Source organism: Callionymus lyra, chromosome 1 (genome assembly GCF_982586985.1).
Source record: "Callionymus lyra chromosome 1, fCalLyr1.hap1.1, whole genome shotgun sequence".
In the NCBI taxonomy this organism is placed as follows: domain Eukaryota; kingdom Metazoa; phylum Chordata; class Actinopteri; order Syngnathiformes; family Callionymidae; genus Callionymus; species Callionymus lyra.
Genome location: NC_141818.1, coordinates 46877290 through 46895048, shown reverse-complemented (window position 1 = coordinate 46895048; position 17759 = coordinate 46877290). Strand labels below are relative to the sequence as shown.

The 17759-nt window shown below is 40.5% G+C and overlaps 2 protein-coding genes across 2 annotated transcripts; both read right to left on the bottom strand.

Annotated features, from left to right (window-relative positions):
- Nucleotides 1–306: 306 nt before the first annotated feature.
- cyp4v2a (cytochrome P450, family 4, subfamily V, member 2a) lies at nucleotides 307–6140 on the bottom strand. Its single transcript, XM_087810485.1, has 11 exons — nucleotides 5948–6140; nucleotides 5767–5879; nucleotides 5551–5636; nucleotides 5067–5257; nucleotides 4932–5001; nucleotides 4741–4867; nucleotides 4494–4664; nucleotides 3448–3550; nucleotides 2669–2803; nucleotides 1447–1626; nucleotides 307–616 (listed from the first exon to the last, which is right to left on the bottom strand). The coding sequence occupies exons 1-11, from the start codon at nucleotides 6138–6140 to the stop codon at nucleotides 453–455; spliced, it is 1533 nt and encodes a 510-aa protein (XP_087666611.1). The 3' UTR covers nucleotides 307–452.
- A 3369-nt stretch (nucleotides 6141–9509) lies between these two features.
- tlr3 (toll-like receptor 3) lies at nucleotides 9510–17537 on the bottom strand. Its single transcript, XM_087810457.1, has 6 exons — nucleotides 17402–17537; nucleotides 17194–17272; nucleotides 14629–15097; nucleotides 13114–13308; nucleotides 11181–13033; nucleotides 9510–9969 (listed from the first exon to the last, which is right to left on the bottom strand). The coding sequence occupies exons 3-6, from the start codon at nucleotides 15085–15087 to the stop codon at nucleotides 9738–9740; spliced, it is 2739 nt and encodes a 912-aa protein (XP_087666583.1). The 5' UTR covers nucleotides 15088–15097; nucleotides 17194–17272; nucleotides 17402–17537; the 3' UTR covers nucleotides 9510–9737.
- Nucleotides 17538–17759: the final 222 nt, after the last annotated feature.

Sequence of the window (17759 nt, the reverse complement as noted above, 5' to 3'; positions counted from 1 at the left end):
ACGCCAGGGCACACAGAGACAGACAACCATTCACACATGCTCTCTCTATGGACAATTTCCAAAATCAACCTCCGTATGTTTTTTGGACTGTGGGAGGAAACCGGAGTGTCCGGAGTAAACCCACGCGACACTGGGAGAACATACAAACTCCACACAGAAAGTTTACCTCGGCCTGGAATCGAACCAACAACCTTCTTGCTGTGAGGCGACCGGGCGCCCTTTTAATGTACTTCATAATAAGGCTTTGGGATTCAAAACCCATAACGTTCTTACAAACTATACACCACCAAACTCACAGACCATATATTGTCTCCAACACTGGATTTTATTTTCAAAACAACTGAAATGCTGAGACAGCAAAAAGTCAACTCGATGTCCCGCAAGTTTGAGTCCACACTTTAGAAAATAACGGTTACACCAGAGGTGAAGTAAGGTCAGCGACATCACACCGACTATAACTGATGCTTCTCCAGCTTGATCATGATCCCTTTCTCTGGTCTCAGGATCAACTCTCCGAGAGGCCGGAGCTCCTCGCGTTTCTGGCAGGCCTCGACCGTGAAGTTGCGCAGGACGGTTGCCAGCACCACCTTCTCCTCCATCATGGCAAATCGCTGACCTGGTTGTATCAGAAGTGAGCGCGAGTCAGATCAGCGGCAACATGTTTAAGTTCGAATCCATGTTCCCCATATTCATCTTCTTGTCGAGCACCTGCATTCATAATTCATTAAAATGCACTTAATGATTTAAGTGTCTCTTAAATTGTTTTAGGACCTCTATTATACTCTATTATACTCTATTATACTCTATTATACTCATCAGTTTGCACAAAACTCTCATTAAATAAAGATATTTACATTAGAAAATACACTTAAGCCCCGCCCACTTAAAATGTGCTGTTTTGGCTGAGAAGAAGTCTAGTCCAAGTAACCACGCCCACTCTGCTCTGATTGGTCACAAAACACGAGTTGCATTCAAGGACTCACGTAAATTTCAAACTCACCCCTAAAACTCCCGTTTTATACGTTAAAAACGAATAATAAAAATATTTTTTCTTTGCTTAATGTACACATTAGAAAAACACCTAAAGGCAGAAGTAACTCTCACCATGTTTACATAAATATTTATTTTGTTTATTAACATGTAGGTTCTTAACTGATTTAGATCTTCTAGGGGAGGACACCTGCACCAGAGTGATGTCAGAATGTATAATTTAAACCGTAGTATCGTTTGGCGAGATTTCAGACGAGAACTTTATTAAGTAATAACTTCAAAACGGAGCAACGTCATGATGAATGAACTACTGCATTTTGAACATTTACGACATGTGAATAAGTCAGGAGAGTTGGGTTTTTACATTAGGTGCCCTTTAATAATTTACTTTTTAGGCAGTAATTGCGACTCAACCTCTGTCCTAAACATAAGACAATAATAAAACAAAAATCTCACCGATGCAGTTTCGGATCCCGGCAGAGAAGGGGATGTAGGCGTAGGGATGTCTTCCTACAGAGTTCTCAGGCAGGAAGCGCTCAGGTTGGAACTTCTCAGGATCAGGGAAGTATCGGGGGTCTCTGTGCAGAGCGTACGTGACGATGATGGCGTTGGCTCCTTTAGGAACTTTGAAACCCCCTGAAAGGGAAATAAAAGTTGCTTTGTAAGAAGACGAGGAGCCACTTGATTGTATTCAATCTAATCTTGAGCTTTAAATTTACATTTTGTTCTTATTAAATCCCCCAAAAATTGTGTGTGAACAAGGTGTCGACGAAGAGTAGAGTGCAGGCACGGTGGAGATGACTATCAGGAGTGATTTAATAATTGTATCAGGAATAGAATAATATGAGTTTTAATGAACAGTAGTACAGGCTTTGTGACAAAAATTGAGTCTTAGAGACAAATACATAAGAGTCAAGTTGCAGAAGTTCCTCTAATTGTACTTTCAATGCCTCTTTTGTTGTTTTTTTTAGCCCAACCCAAATCACGCACCTAATAGTTTGAGTTTACAAGTTTGTTCCAATGAGCAGTGTGCAAAAATGTGGTGCACTCAATTGGCCTGAAAAAGTGTGGATCGATGGACACTTTCCACCCTTAACGTCCGCCATCTTAGTGACATAGATGACGCTAAAGCTACGTCACTGGCCGCACGTCTTCGAAGCAGATACCGGTAAATGGAAAAAAACGAAAAATTGTACCACAATACAACACAACAACAGTAATAACAGAATGAAATACGACTTAATAATTTGTTTCAATTGGTAAAAAGCGCTGTCAAGTGTCGGCGATAGGGTTACAACGGCCGGTTGCAATTGTCGTTAAAAAGTAGTAGAAGCGTGTAGAGGCAGTGTCAAAATTTGCGCACTGGAAAAGTACGTGTCTTACAGTGTACTCTAAAGCAGTGCACACAGAGAAGTGCAAGATTTGAGACACACCACTGAATGCCCAGCGTTGTGTCTCAAGCACTTGTGCTTCTTACCATAACCGTGCAGAAGCAGTAAAATAGGACTAGTCGCTGGTTAAATGGTGTCTACACTTTCTTAGGCTGGTGGCTACATTCGGACCAATGCATCTGCTCTAAACAACACAAGTTTGCGTTCCTTATCTTAGAAAGGCGTATTTACTCACTGATTTGAATTGTACGGTCGTCGCTGTGTAGCAAAGTGAATGTGTTACTCACTGATATGGCAGTCTTCACAGATGGTACGAGCAAATAAGGGCACAGAGGGAAACAGCCGCAACGCTTCCTTGATGACACATTCCAGATACTTGAGCTTCTTCAGGTCCTCGGTGTTAATGGGCCGATCTGAAGATCCTTTAGAAAGTAAACACACCTTGTTGATAAACAGCATATATATTTCAGGCTTTTCCTTGATCTGGAACACTTGTTGTGTTCTCAGTTTTATCTTGACCTTTAAAGTATATACTAAAACGATCAAAACACGTCGAGTGCTTCCCGTCACTCCAACACGACGTCACTTCCCGTTCCAGTTCTTATCCTTCGCTTCGTGGAGAAAGATGAACAATCCAGAGTCAAACAAAATCCAAGCTTTACGATCGACACTTTCTCCCGGCGACTGTACAGGTCAATAGCCTAAGCGCTTTGTGACCCTGGTCTGGAAAAGCGCTATATAAATAAAAATGTCTTACTTACTTACTTATATATACTGTCCCTGTTTAGCATTATATATTATCTCTGCCGTTCAGGGCACACGCCTTGGATAATTGTTGCAGGGCTAGATTAAAAAAAAGTTCTGACTATTTACTACAGTTGGAGTCGAGATCTACAATCATTCACCAGATGTTTACCCAACAATGTGCTTGAAGGTCGTGTGCAAAGATACACAGCAGAGCACAAACATTATTGAAAAGGTCGCAAGAATACATTTGTGGAAGTGAACATGGAAGCCTTGCCTGACAAGTGCACCTGTACTGAATGAAGCTGATGTTTTGACTCACCAAATATTTCCTTTAGCTCTTGGTGAACTTTCTTTTGAATATCGGGATGTGAGCCCAGCAGATGCAGGGCAAAGTTCATAGCAGCAGCGGTGGTGTCGTGACCCTGCAGAACGCAGAATGAGACCAATACGATTTTTTTTTTCCTGACATTCAAGGGTCACCGTATATGGCACGTAAGCAGAAGTGCTTTCCTAGTAACACGTTTATGTAGGGGGACGTCGCTCACAAGCTAACGGGTGTGGATTGTGGCCAAATAAATTTTCAAGGGTCAATCCAGGAGAAGATTGTGTTGTTGTGTCCCCGAGGAAGTCACTTAACCTTTCGCTTCGCCCACTAAATTGCATCGTATATGTGAAACATTTGGCTCCAAAGAAACTATTTGAACCCTTGTGTCATCTCTGGGTCAAGGTGACCCTGAGGCCTAAAAACAAATGTCTATGTGGTTTCCTTTGTGTTGTCTCTGGGTCAAGGTGACCCGGTGCCAAAAACAAACGTCTATGTGGTATCCCTTGTGTTGTCTCTCGGTCAAAGTGACCCAGAGGCCTGAAAACAAATATCTATGTGGTATCCCTTTTGTTGTCTTTAGTTCAAGGTGACCCCCAGGCCTAAAAAAAACAAATGTGTTTGAGGAATCCCTTTTATTGTCTCTGGTTCAAGGTGACCCGGAGGCCTGAAAACAAATATCTATGTGGTATCCCTTTTGTTTTCTTCGGGTCAAGGTGACCCGCAGGCCTAAAAAAAAAAAATGTGTTTGAGGAATCCCTTGTGTTGTCTCTGGGTCAAGGTGACCCAGAGGCCTGAAGATAAATATCTATGTGGTATCCCTTGTGATGTCTTTGGGTCAAGGTGACCCGGAAGCCTGAAAACAAATGTGTTTGAGGTATACCTTTTGTTGCCTCAAGGGTTAAAGAAACCACCTTTGTTTAAACTGTTTCTGAGAATAATTAAAGAGCCCTCGCACACTTGTGTTAGTAAGAGTGGACTAAGATATCCACCTTTGATATTCATATCGAAAAATGATCATTTCCAGATGATGTCGCACCAACCTCAAACATGAATGTATCCACTTCCTCCTGGATCTCCTCATGGCTCAAACTGTGACCTTCCTCGTCTGTAGCCTTCAGAAGCATATCGAGAAAAGCCCTCCTCTTTTTGCCGCTTTCCGAATCGCTCCCAGATTCCACGTTGTTAATGTTCTCTGCTCTTTCATTTATGACCTGGGAAGAAGTGAGGACGAAAGGTTTGACACGTTTGTCCTAGAATGTTGGAAGATCTACGTGATGGGATTCTAACTTTGTACGTGAAGGCGTGGAGGATCCTCAGCGTCTTGTCGTGCTCCTTGCTTTCACCAAAGTACTTGTACATGAAGTCGGGCCAAAACCAGGGCTTCCTCTGTCTGCGGCTGATGATGTCGCTCATTCTAAGGAAGATCAGCCATTGAGCCGTCTCAGAAGCGAGGCTGGGATGATGAACGCGTGACTTACTTGTAAACACACTTGACATATTCCGAATCTGAGTTGCTCTGAGCGTAGATTTTCTTCCCCATGGCCGTTTCTGAAAAGGTACCACAGACGCTTGTGCATGTTTCTTCACTAATGAGGTTAGATGTCCGACCCAACCACAGATGATGTCCAGAGCACACAGTGTGACGTGACTGAAGCAGTCGAACGTTCCCTTCCCCGCCTTCTTCTCAAGCTTCTCCACCAGGATCTCCGCTTGCTCGTTCATCACCTCCAGGAAGTCGGTCAGGATGGAGAAATGGAAGGTGGGCGTGACCATCTTTCTCCGTTGACGCCACTTTTGGCCGGCGCTGGAGACCACGATAAAACATTTTCAGACAGTAAGAGAGTGCAGTATTTAACCCATGTGTTGTTGGCTCGAAGTGAAACCATCGTTCGTCTTGACCCAGAGGCAACACAAGGGATACCACAAACACGTTTGTTTTCTGGCCTACGGGTCACCCTGACCCAGAGATAACGCAAGGTTGGAATGAAAATCTTCTGCCGTGTTTGAAGGTTTCCAACGTTTAGCTGTTGGCCGTATTACTATTGCAAATACTTGCATTTCTTTGATTTCTTTGATTCATATTAAAAGCAAACAAACCTGGTTAGCAGACCAGTTCCAAGCCAGGGATGGAGGAAGCTGTATATGTAGGCTTTTTCCAGATGAACTGGGGTGCTCAGCATTGTCTAAAAAAAAAATAATACAGAGTTTATGACCCAAACGGTGAAATGCAAAAGTTGTTTTATTGCCAATTTTTTCATAGAAATATTTGTCTTGAGAAAAAGAGCCAAACAAAGATGAATGCGCAGAAATGACCTCAACAGTCTCGGCATGATACAGGATCACAAAAGGAAGAGGTCCAAGCCAAAGTTTGAAGAGTGGTGAACTTCTAAACTCCTTGGTGTAGTCTTCAATTTGACGGAAGAAATCTGAAAGAAGGACGAATTGCCGTTCATCACCGGGAGGCTCTGTGGCGCTGCAGGGACGTTCGTCTCACCTCCTGCGTTGGTCTTAAACTCCAGAGCGTTTCCAAAGAAGGGTAAAGTTCCCTCGATCTCGGGAATGGGCTTCATTACATACCATGTGTGCCAGTAGCTGCTGAGCGGCCGGTAGGCGAGGTACGTCAACAGAGCCACGAGGAGAGTTCCAACCAGCAGCGGAACGGAGAAAGTTTCAAACAAAAGCGCCATCTTTGCAACTGTGTGCGACCGGACTGCGGGTCTGAAGGTTTATAAACACATGATGCTCCTCCTCCTTTGCTGCTCTTTACAACGTTGTGCTACATGTTGGGCAATATCTTGATTATGACAAGCAAGATAAAATGCTAAAGATAAAAGGATGAAGCTGGTTTCTGATAGAGTCTAAATCAATTATGAAATAGGAAAGAAATTATAAAAGATCCAGGTGAATAATTAACCAACACTGCGAGAGCAGGAAACGCACTTTGACCCGTTAATAATCGGCTTTATTGTTAAATGAACAACTGAAAGAAGAGAAGGAGAAATTACATATACATTTTATAAGCTAATTAAACAATCAAGTGAATTGCCTAATAATAAAGTTATGAACTAGGAAAGCACAGATATCTCCACTATGCTCCTTTTAATACAAGTTTGTTTTTTTTTAAAACACTGCAGACAAACAAGTCACAAAAAATAACTTTCAAGATTAGAAAATTAAAAATGAGAAATCGTGCCACGTGGGTGAAAGTACAGTCTATCAATGGTAAGCTCAAAGATACCAGTATCGTTTCTGAGTCCTACAATCTCTTTCCCAAGTGGAGGAGTTTAAGTGTCTTGGGGTCTTGTTTACGAGTGAGGGAAGAATGGAGGGTGAGATCCACAGGCGGACTGGGGTGGCGTCAACAGATCCGGCCGGGCTCTCCCTTAGCTTTAGGGTGAGAAGCAAGGTCACCGGGGAGAGGCTCGGAGTAGAACAGCTGCTTCTAGAGACAATACAAGGGATTCCTCAAACACATTTGTTTGTTTTAGGCCTGTGGGTCACCTTGACCCAAAGACAACGAAAGGGATACCACATAGATATTTGTTTTCAGGCCTCCGGGTCACCTTGACCCAGAGACAACACAAGGGATACCACATAGATATTTGTTTTCAGGCCTCCGGGTCACCTTGACCCAGAGACAACACAAGGGATACCACATAGATATTTGAGAGGAGTCAGTTAAGGTGGCTTGGGGATCAGATCAGGACGCCTCCGGGTCACCTCCCTGAGGTAGACCAAGGACACGCTGGAGAGACTAGCTCGGCTGGTCTGGGCAACACCTTGGGTTCCCTTGTGAACTCTAACCTAGGGCGAGGAAAGTCAGGGGCTGACAATAGGCCAGTGTTTAAAGTGCTAACTAAGCTTAACAATTAGACAGAGACTTGCAGTAACAGTAGACATGAAGTTAAAGGAAAGGAATTTGAAAACAAACCTATGATAGAAAACAATAATCAAACTCAATTATTCATGTTACATATAGTTTAGTAAATGTTTTTTGTTTTTTGCCCTTTACCTTGACTGCTAGTGTATTTTGTTACCTTGTGTTTTTGAGTGTGAAACTAGTGATGGTCTGATGAAGCTTCGTTAAATAGTGATAGTATTTTCAGAGCCCACTAGATGGCGGTATCTGCACTATTTTCTGTTCTAATAAATCATCACATCATTTTTAAACTACTCTATATATATATATTTATCTTTTGAGTTGCTCTTAAGAAACTCACTTTCTCATATCAAGAGTATTAATAAGTCAACTTGCAACTTGTTGTAGGTTAAGTTTTTATTTATTTTTTATTTTTTAGTATTTTAATTTTGGAGCAAACCATAAAATCTTTTTAAGATTGTAACAAAATAATATTGCAATGTAACTTGAACATTTTTAATCATGAAAATAATATTAAGTACCCTTTGATAAAGCTATTTATTGCTAGTTATTTGAACAGAAGTATTTCTCTGCACCTTTGCAATGCAACCACTTGTTAAAATACTGTACAAATTTAGAGGTAATATAATAATATTTTTATTTATACTAAATAAATAAATAAAAAATATATGCTTCTCATGTTCACAAATATAATTATTAAAATAAATCACAACTGAGACAAATGTAGGTGAAAGGTAAGACTGGTGCATTGTCTGACCTTTGACACACTGGCTATTGAGATGTTGCCCTGATTATGATGGGCAGCGACTCATTTTTCTACCTGATAAACTTTACTCCAATTTTTCTATCGCATTTTACAGACCATAAACACGACAGGTGGTTAGAACACAAGGCTTCCACCGGCAACGACCGTCACCTAATTGGCAGGTGGTCAAGTTCAACTTGGATGGAGTCATCTCGGTACAACATCTGAACACCCCTCGACCTCGTGAGGTCAGCGCTTCACGAAGCTTCACGACGGTAGGACTCTTGTCTTTATAACCAACATGCATTTAAAAAAAAACAAAAAAACTTTACATTTTAAAGTTAAATATTCTCACAAATTATTTAAAGGTATTTTTAAACCATTTGTTTTAAAGATAGTACTGTATTTTCCGGACTATAAATCGCTCCGGAGTACAAGTAGCTCCAGCCATAAAATGCATAATAAAGAAGGAAAAAACATATATAAGTCGCACTGGAGTATAAGTTGCATTTTTGGGGGAAATTTATTTGATAAAATCCAACACATGAACAGACATGTGATCTTGAAAGACAATTTAAAATAAAAATAGAGGCAACAACAAGCTGAATAATTGTACGTTACGTTACATGAACTGAGAACCTGGTATGTTAACATAACATATGAAGAGTTATTCAGAGAACTATAGCATAAATAACTAACAAGTTTACCAAACCATCCGTGTAACTCCAAATAACTCTTCATCCTCGTGTCACTTTTAAACAACTAACTAACTCCGGAGGTAGAAGATGCGGCGCTTCCTCTTCTACGTGGAAATTATCAACACAGGCCTAGAGCGCCCTCTTGAGGTTTAGTGTGAAAATAACATGTGAAATGATATACCGCTAATAATGTGTTAATAATTTCACACATAAGTCGCTCCAGAGTACAAGTCTCACCCCCGGACAAACTATGAGAAAAACTGGGACTTATAGTCCGGAAAATACGGTAAGTAAAAGTCCTATGAAGTTTCATGAAGCTTCATTTATAGAGCTAAGTAGCGATGGTCTGATGAAGCTTCATGAAACAGTGTCTTGTTGTTCAGAGGTCAGTAGGTGGCGCCATCAGTTTAAAAATGATTTTTCATTAGACCAGTTGTTCGAAAAAAAAGAAAAAAATCAAAAGAAAATCTGAAGATACTGACACTGCTTCATGAAGCTTCACCAGACCATGACTAGAGCTAAGCTTGTGGTGCACTCACTTAGAAAATAATGTTTCGTGTCATGAAAATATATAGAAGTAAAGCTTCACGAAGCTTCATCTGCCAATTTCTGTGCATGAGAAACAATTGTCTGTTGAAAATCTGTGAGAAATGTTGACGAGTACACGTTAATTCTGACATATTTGTAGTTTGTATAATCGCCACAAGATGCTGCTGTTGTAAAGAAAAGAAAGTCACATAAAACAAGATTTATTTAGGTGCAAAAACAATGAAGAGTTTTTAGCTGACATTAAACAACATAAATGTAAATGAACAGATGATGATTGTATTTATTTATTGCATAAGTAAATATGCACGTGTATCAAGTGCTGAAAAGTAACGAGACACGATGGTTCAGGTTTGAAGTATTTGAAGTGAGAAATGACACAAAGTAGTTTTACATATTAAAAGATGGCGATTGGCTATCGTTTGATTTTGTTGGTCAGGCTGAGAGCGATCCGGAGCTTCTGGAGAAAGGCCGGGACTCTCTCTCTCTGGACAGGCCAGTCCAGGATGCAGCTCGAGCGAAACATGCCTCTGCGGAAGAAAATGGAACGGGAAAGTTTGTAGTCGTGCACGTCCTGCAGGAAGACCAGAACCACCGAGTCCCTGTTGGCCTCGACGACCTGGTGAAGTGCATGATGGGCTGTGAACCTGGATAGAGAGAGGAACACACAAGAAATCAGAAATCTTTTTTTTTATTTTCCCCAACAGTTTAAAATAAACTACTAGCTTAAATATATTAGTTAGTAAGTAAGTAATTTTTATTTATATAGCGCTTTTTCAGACCAGGGTCACAAGGCGCTTAAACAATCAAAACAATATTCAATAAAGTATATACTTTAAAGGTCAAGATAAAACTGATAACACAACAGGAGTTCCAGAAAATCAAGGAAAAGCCTGAACAAATAAAAACTTCATTGACAGCATGGTTTAGATTAATCATAGTGATTCGATAGTGCATTTGAAAAGTGCATTTTATTTTTAACTTTACTTTTTTTTTTATGCTACAGAACCATTCCAAAATAGATTAAATCCAATATTCTACATGCTGTGCATAACACTGTATGTGTGACTCAAATGATGTTAAAATGTGAAAATTCCTTTTTGTAAATTTCAAAGTATAACTTTGCCTCTCGCCCTATGATACTGGGATAGGCTCATGTCTCCCCGCGACCTCGATGCCGGGATAAAGTGGTACACAATGAATGAATGAATGAATGAACTTTGTATTTATAAAATGAAAAAAAACGTAATATAAATATGTTTGCATGTGTAAAACTTGCTCCTGAAAATGGTATTGAGTGCCGCAGGTGGAACCTTTAGAAATGTAGTCGCCGTTTCCAGTGGAAATAAGGGGACAGATTTCTCTGTTTGTGAATCTTTATACATATTAACTGGTCATTAACGTCTAATATTGCAAAGAAATTGAAGCTTTATAGTGTATCTTGTTTGTTTAAAGCAAGATGTACTATAAAGCTAATACAGTGAAGACGCCGATAGTCTCAGATACATATTGATAGATAGATGCGATACATATTGCGAGAGTTCATCTCAATATTAATTGTGAAATAACTTGTTTTTCAAGTGTTTACTCCACAAAGAGAGCTCGAGTGACTTTATTATTGTTAAAAAACTTGGTAGTTTGAATACAAATATTTTGAGATAATTGTGTAACATGAGTTTTCTTAAAAAAATATTTAAGCTGTACATTACTCTTAGGATCCCAGATGGACACAATCTGGGGTCATAAATGGGTCGCACTCTCGAGACCAGAGCTGGACCTTGTCAGAACTTTGGATCTGCATCTTCATCAATGAGGATTCACTCAATATGCTGAAATAACTTGGAGAAACAAATCTCACCGACTGCACCAAGGATCCCTCAGAAGACTCTCTGTGACGATGAAAACGATTTTCCTGGAGTGTTTAATATTGTCGACAATGGACTCCAGCTGAGAAATGCCAGGAAGAGAATCACGGTCCTCAAAACAAAGCTTATAGTTTTCATTCTCTAACGGGACCATCTGCCTCTCGACCCAGCCGGCGTCTCTCTCTGCGTGGATCACATAAGCGTCATATTCAAACTCCTTGCCCTCGTCCACTGTGGCGTCACTAAATCCTAAGGTGCGATTGATCAGAATGTTCCAGAAGAACTGAATTCTCCAGCCTTGGTAACGCACTAGGAAAGCGGTCACTATTAGCATGACGACAGAAGTGCTACTCAGGATGTAAAGAGCTTCAAATGGCGTCATGTCTCTGCAAGAGAGTGGATCGAAACCCATGACTGAGTGATTAAAGTATGACAGCGGGGTGTTGCAGGTGTATTGGTCCTTCAATCCCGGCACAGTGGTTGCGTTTGTCGTGTTTAACCAGGTGCTAAACCACAAGATGCTCTCACAGGTACAGTCGAATGGATTCCTCCCTATTAGGAGCTCAGTGAGGTTGCTCACTACATATTTGAACACTTGTGGTCTGACAGAAGTTATCGTATTTTTCTGCAAATGCAAAATTCTCAGGGAGCTCAAGCCATCAAACACAGAATCCCTTATATTGTTCAGAACATTGATGGCCAGGCTTAGCTCGCGGAGGTTAGTCAGCCCATCCAAGGCATTATTGGGAATCTCATCCAGTCCGTTGCTATCCATATTTAGGCTTATCAAATTATCCAACCCTTTCAGGTACAATACAGGTCCGCCAATGTTGGCATCCTTCCACAGCCTGGCTAAGTTATTGTGCTCGAGCCTCAACACCGTGAGGTTAGCAAGGCCTTGGAAAATATCCTTTTTCAAGTTAGCAATGTTGTTGTTGCTGAGATCCAAGAAATTTAGGTTGGACAGCGGCTTGAATGGAGATGGATCCAGGTTCAAGGACATGACACTGAGGCTCTTTCTCAAAGTCAGAGTCCGAAGACTCGGCACAAAGAAAAAGGAAGTTGATGTCAAAGTGATTTCCTTGTTGTTTGACAAGTGGATCTCTTCTATACTTTCCAAACCCTCCAGCTCTCTTCCAGTCAAAGTTTGCCTCAGGAAATTGTAAGCTAGAAAAAGTTTAGTCAGGTTCTTCAGATGCAAGAAAGCGCCTGGATCGATCCCCGTAAGAGCTGTTCCCGTCAGATTTAGAGTTCGTAGAGGCGACTCCGCTAGTGATGCCAAAGTTGTGTTGGTGATATGTTTAAAGGTTTGGCAAATGCTCCAGCTGAGGTCAAGCTCAACCAGACTCTTCAGACCTATAAACGTCTTCTCTGTTATGTCCCGAATAGATGTTTTCTGCATAATTAGGTGCTCCAGATCTGTCAAAGTTTGGAAAGATAAATCGTCAATAATAGGAGTCGGTTTTGAATGACTTTTTACCAGGGCTTTTTCCAGGTTTAGCACTTTCAAATGTTTGAGCCCCTGAAATGTATTACTCGTCAAATGCTTCAGGTTATTGTCTCCCAGTTCCAGTTGTCGAAGTTTGGACAGCCATTGAAATGAACGTCCTTCAATTTTTCCCATGCCATTGTTGGACACGTCCAGAAATGTCAAGTTTGTTTTCTGAAGCCCCTCAAAGGTTGTCGCGATGAGTGTGACAAGCTTCAGCCGTCGTAGAAATAGAGCCGTGATTTGCGTCCCTGACAACTCCGAGCATAATTTGGAAATAGTTGAAGTTCCCAAATTGCTCCCGTCCATCACTAAGGTATGAAGACCTTTGATAGGCTGGAAACAGCCCGGCTCCATCTGCAAGACCAAGAAAGGGAAGTAATAAGCAGAGAAAGTCACACAATGTCATCAGTTGTATTTCTTGTACTTTGCCAAACCTTTTTTAAAGGCACAGACGACATGTTGAGAACTTGTAACGATGACGAAAGGTTTAGGAAGTTAAAGTCGTCTTTCTTTAACTGGACCAAGCCGTTGAATCCCAAATTCAGTTTGAGCAGCTTCGGTAGCTGAGGCTGTGAACCCAGTTTGGCCGTCTGCAGGTTGTTGTTTGAAACATCCAGAAACTGGAGGTTCTGCAATCGATAGAGGCAATTGTTGTAACACAATCTCGAAACAACAGCTGGAATTGTGGAAAAGATCCTTTACCATGTTCTTAATTAAATCGCGTGATGTACCATATTTTTCGCACTATTAGGCACACCGGATTATAATGCGCACCTTCAATGAATGGCCTATTTTAGAACTTTTTATATAAATAAGGCGCACCGGATTGTAAGGCGCATGGAATAAAAGATAGAGTCAAACGTTTGACTGGGGTTGTGTTATGCATCCACTACATAAAGCTGTGCTAAAGGGAATGTCAACAAAACAGTCAGATAAAGTCAAACTTTATTAAGCGTTCTGACAACTCCTAACATGGTAACGATGTTCAAATGATGTTTAAAAGGCTTCAAGAAGCAGCGCGTGAGACTGGTGTTGTGAGCAGAAAAATGGTGAGTGAGCAGCAGAGAAGTTGAGCGCGTGTATGACGGCTAGAGTGCATGTATGACATGTTGAACGCACATAACTGGATTAGTGTGCGGCATTCACAAAAAAAACGTTTTGAGTGTACAACAACCAAGAAACACTCGCTCAAAACAGTGACAGTAATCTTACTCCATAGCGTCCGCCATGATGTAACGTTTGTTGTTAATCCCAACCCGTGATGACGCAATGACTTAATTCCGCCCACGGCGTGTCGGCTCAGTCGGCGCATAAGGTTATAAGGTACACTGTCGTTTTTTGAGAAATTTTTAAAGGCTTTTAAGTGTGCCTTAAAGTGCTGAAAATACTGTATGAACTGTAAAAAAAACTTTATTTTTGTATATAGTTGTTTTCAACTTATTAATTTTATTCTGACCTCAGCTTTCCTGGATTTTTGTTTATAAGTGAGAGGGTGATCTAAAGCTGATCCAGAAATGACTTGGTTTTCTCCTTAGACAGTAGGAGGGGGGTTTCTGGCTACAGTTGCCCAGCAACCTTCCTTTAGTTAAAGGAACCCCCCTCCCTGGGGAAAACCAAGGACACATTGGGCAGACTTTGGGAATACCTCTATGTTCTTCTTGGAAAGCTGGAGAAGGTTTCTCAGCAGATCTAGGACTCTTTGCTCCTGCTACTTCGATCCAACCTCAGACGTGGATGATTATTGTAACAAAAGTTGTCAAAATATTCCAAAATGTTTCTCCTACTTTACAAGGATGCGTCTCAGTGCTCAGTAGCTGATTAAATTTAAGGTTTCCTCAAATTAGTTTTAGAACAGCTTTGAAAATTCAGCTCCATCAGCCCATAATTAGACAAGACAGGAGTCGAGTTTGCACCAGAGAATTAAAGCTTTTTCATCAAACTCATTTTACCTGCAGCGCAGCAAACGGTTCCCCTTTCAGCTTCAGTCGGTTACCAGCCATGTCGAAGGTAATCAAGGAACCGCAGGGCCTCAGATCCTCCTTCGCCAAAACACGGAGCTCGTTGTGATTCACATTCATCGTCTGCAGCAGCGGCAAGGTTTCGCACAAACTCCGGTTGAGCGTAGTGATGGAGTTGTAACTGACGTCCAGCAGAACCAGGCGAGAGTACGGGCCCAGCGAAGATATCGGCATCTCCACCAGCCGGTTATGCGACATGTCCAAGCTCTTGATGTCTCTGGGGAGGTCGGCGGGGACGGCTTTGAGACTCAGCCGGCTGCAGTCGGCGTTGCCGTCGCTCACGTAGCAGGAAGTCTTCTTCTCAGAGAGCACGCAGCAGAGGGAGGCCATCATCAAGTAAGAAATAATGGCGACCCCAGCGTGCGGAGGACGGCGTGGAAGACACATCATAAGGGGAAATCTTTAAAAGATGTTAAAAAAAATCAGATATTTAATTGAAATAATACATGGAGCTCAGGAGGTCTTAGTTGTTAAGAAATTAACGGTCAATGGGAGAAAAGTCTTTCTTATTTGTTTGCAGGAATCAAAATCAGAAAACAGGTATTGCCAAAACAACACAACAATGATCTTGGGTGTTTTGAATACATTATGAAGTAGAATGAATTAAATATAGTAAAATAAACAAGTGAAATATTATTAAGTAAATATAAAAACTCTGCTTCTTGAAATTATTTAGTGTAAGCACAAATAAAAGCTGAATAACTTTAAATGTTGGTTACACTGTATCTTAAAAAGGCTATTACATGAAAGCTCATATCCTCATGGAATAGAATATAAACCTTGTAAAAGGTGTAAACTTACTGAACTACAAAGACATGAACTCATTTATAAGCACATCGACACTTGTGGTGTCTCCCAAATCACGCACTTCTGCACTTACACTTCATATTTTGAGTGAACGAGTGCGTCCCAATGAGCAGTGTGCAAAAATGTAGTGGGCAATGAGCACACAATTGGTGCACTCAAATGGCCAGAAAATTGAGTGTGGATCGATGGACACATTCCACCCTAACGGCCGTAGATGAAGCTAAACTAAGCTACGTCACTGACGACTCGTCTTCGGAGCAGATACCTACGTAAATGTCTCAAGAAAACACTAATTTTACCACAAAACAACACAACAACAATAATAAAAGAATGAAACACAACTAAATAACTTGTTTCAATTGGAGAAAAGTGCTGTCAAGTGTCTATGATAGTGTTCCTACAGCTGGTTGTAATCAGCGTTATAAAGTGGTAGAAGAAGAAGCTGTCGAGGTATTTCCTGTAAGTGTGTAGCGACAGTGTTTGATTTGAGACAGTACTACATGTCAAAGTTTGCGTACTGGGCAAGTACGTGCACTCTTAACGTGTACTGTAATGCAGTGCACACGGAGAAGTGCAACATTTGAGACACAGCCCTGCTGATGGATGGTGTGATGAAGCTTCATGAAGCAGTGTCATTATTTTTCAGTCCACTAGATGGCGGTCTCTGCACAATTTTACTTTATTTTGAACATCTGTTCTAATAAAACATAATTTTTAAACTGATGGCGCCACCTACTGACCTCTAAACAACATGACAACGTTTCATGAAGCTTCATCAGCACATCACTACTGTAATTAGTGAGTTGGTTGCGTTGATTGTAAAAACATATTTATCACTCAAAATATTCTCCCATTTCATCACCGACCAGGTGATCGATTGGTAGAGTCGACCATTCTCGATCTCAGGGTCATGGGTTCGAGTCTCATATTTAGCTTTGTGGTTTGGCGTCGTTATGGTTCCTCATATTGTGTTGCGGCTGCAGTAGCAGCTCGCGTGGCTTCTTTCTTTATTTAATGAAGGGCGTTTTCTCTGTTGAAGTGAATCTTGTAACTACAATAAAAGTTTTATCCTATGTTTTGCTTTAATTGCCACTGCAAGGTCATATTAACATTGAAGCACAGAACAGCAATGCAAGAACTCTTCTACCGAAAAATTGAAATAAAAGTTAAACAATAAAACAATATACATATATATATATATTATTTAGTGTCAAGGCATTATTTATGTTTTTTGCATTAGCCACAATAAGAGACATTATTTCGAGGAATAAGCACATAACGGAAATACTATATTAGTATATCTCTTGATTTTTATATTCTTAGATAATTGAGAGGTTATTTTACTTACTACTAAATTGTTAGTATTTCAAAGATTTATTAGACTAGAATATTAGATTTTATTTGGTAATAATGATAATAATATGTATATTGTTACATAACTATTACAGACCATGATGTTGATAATGTCATATATTTTTTGCTGACCATCTTTTTTGGGAATCTATCAAGTAATTTAATCTATTGTGGACTTTTTAACACAACTTTGTTCTACATGGTTAGATGTTGTGTTGTTGTTTTTTTTAAATTTCGATTAAAACCCGGAAGATTTTGCGACAACACCATGTTTAGTGTCGTCTTCTCGAGGATTCAGAGGATTGTTTAGATGTGTGATCTTGTCAAGGAACTTACTCTGAGTTGTTTGTTCTCCACCAGGTTCTTGCGGGTTCAGCTGCTCCTTCTCTAGACTCTCACCGATCTCTAGACAGAACTGAGACACAACGAGAGTTAAAGAGAAAAAAAAAAGGAGAAACAAAACTTAGTGGATCAGTTTCACTTCAGTTTCACTTCAGTTTTAAGTGTTGCGTGAAAGTTTTCCAACAGAATTTGCTTCACTTACTGCTGAGATTTAACCGTTTATTTTTTTGTACAGAAAGCTGATCGATCAAGTCATGAAGGTTGAATTGAAAAATTAAACAAACCAAACAAAAAAAGTGTGGTTGAAGTTCCACCCCTAGATCATAGCAACACGGAAGTTCTTTTATTGTTATGACGCACCCAGCGTTGTTTACAAAATGAAAGTAGCCAACAGCACCATCTAGTGGGCATTAGGAGTAGACAACCCCGTGAATGAAGACGAAAATAACTTTATTATTATTATTATTTGATGCCACGGATTGTAAGACAAAAAACACGTTTTGGGGTTTTTAACTACACACTAGTACTGTTGTTGACTAGCTTTGCTAGCACGTAAAGTA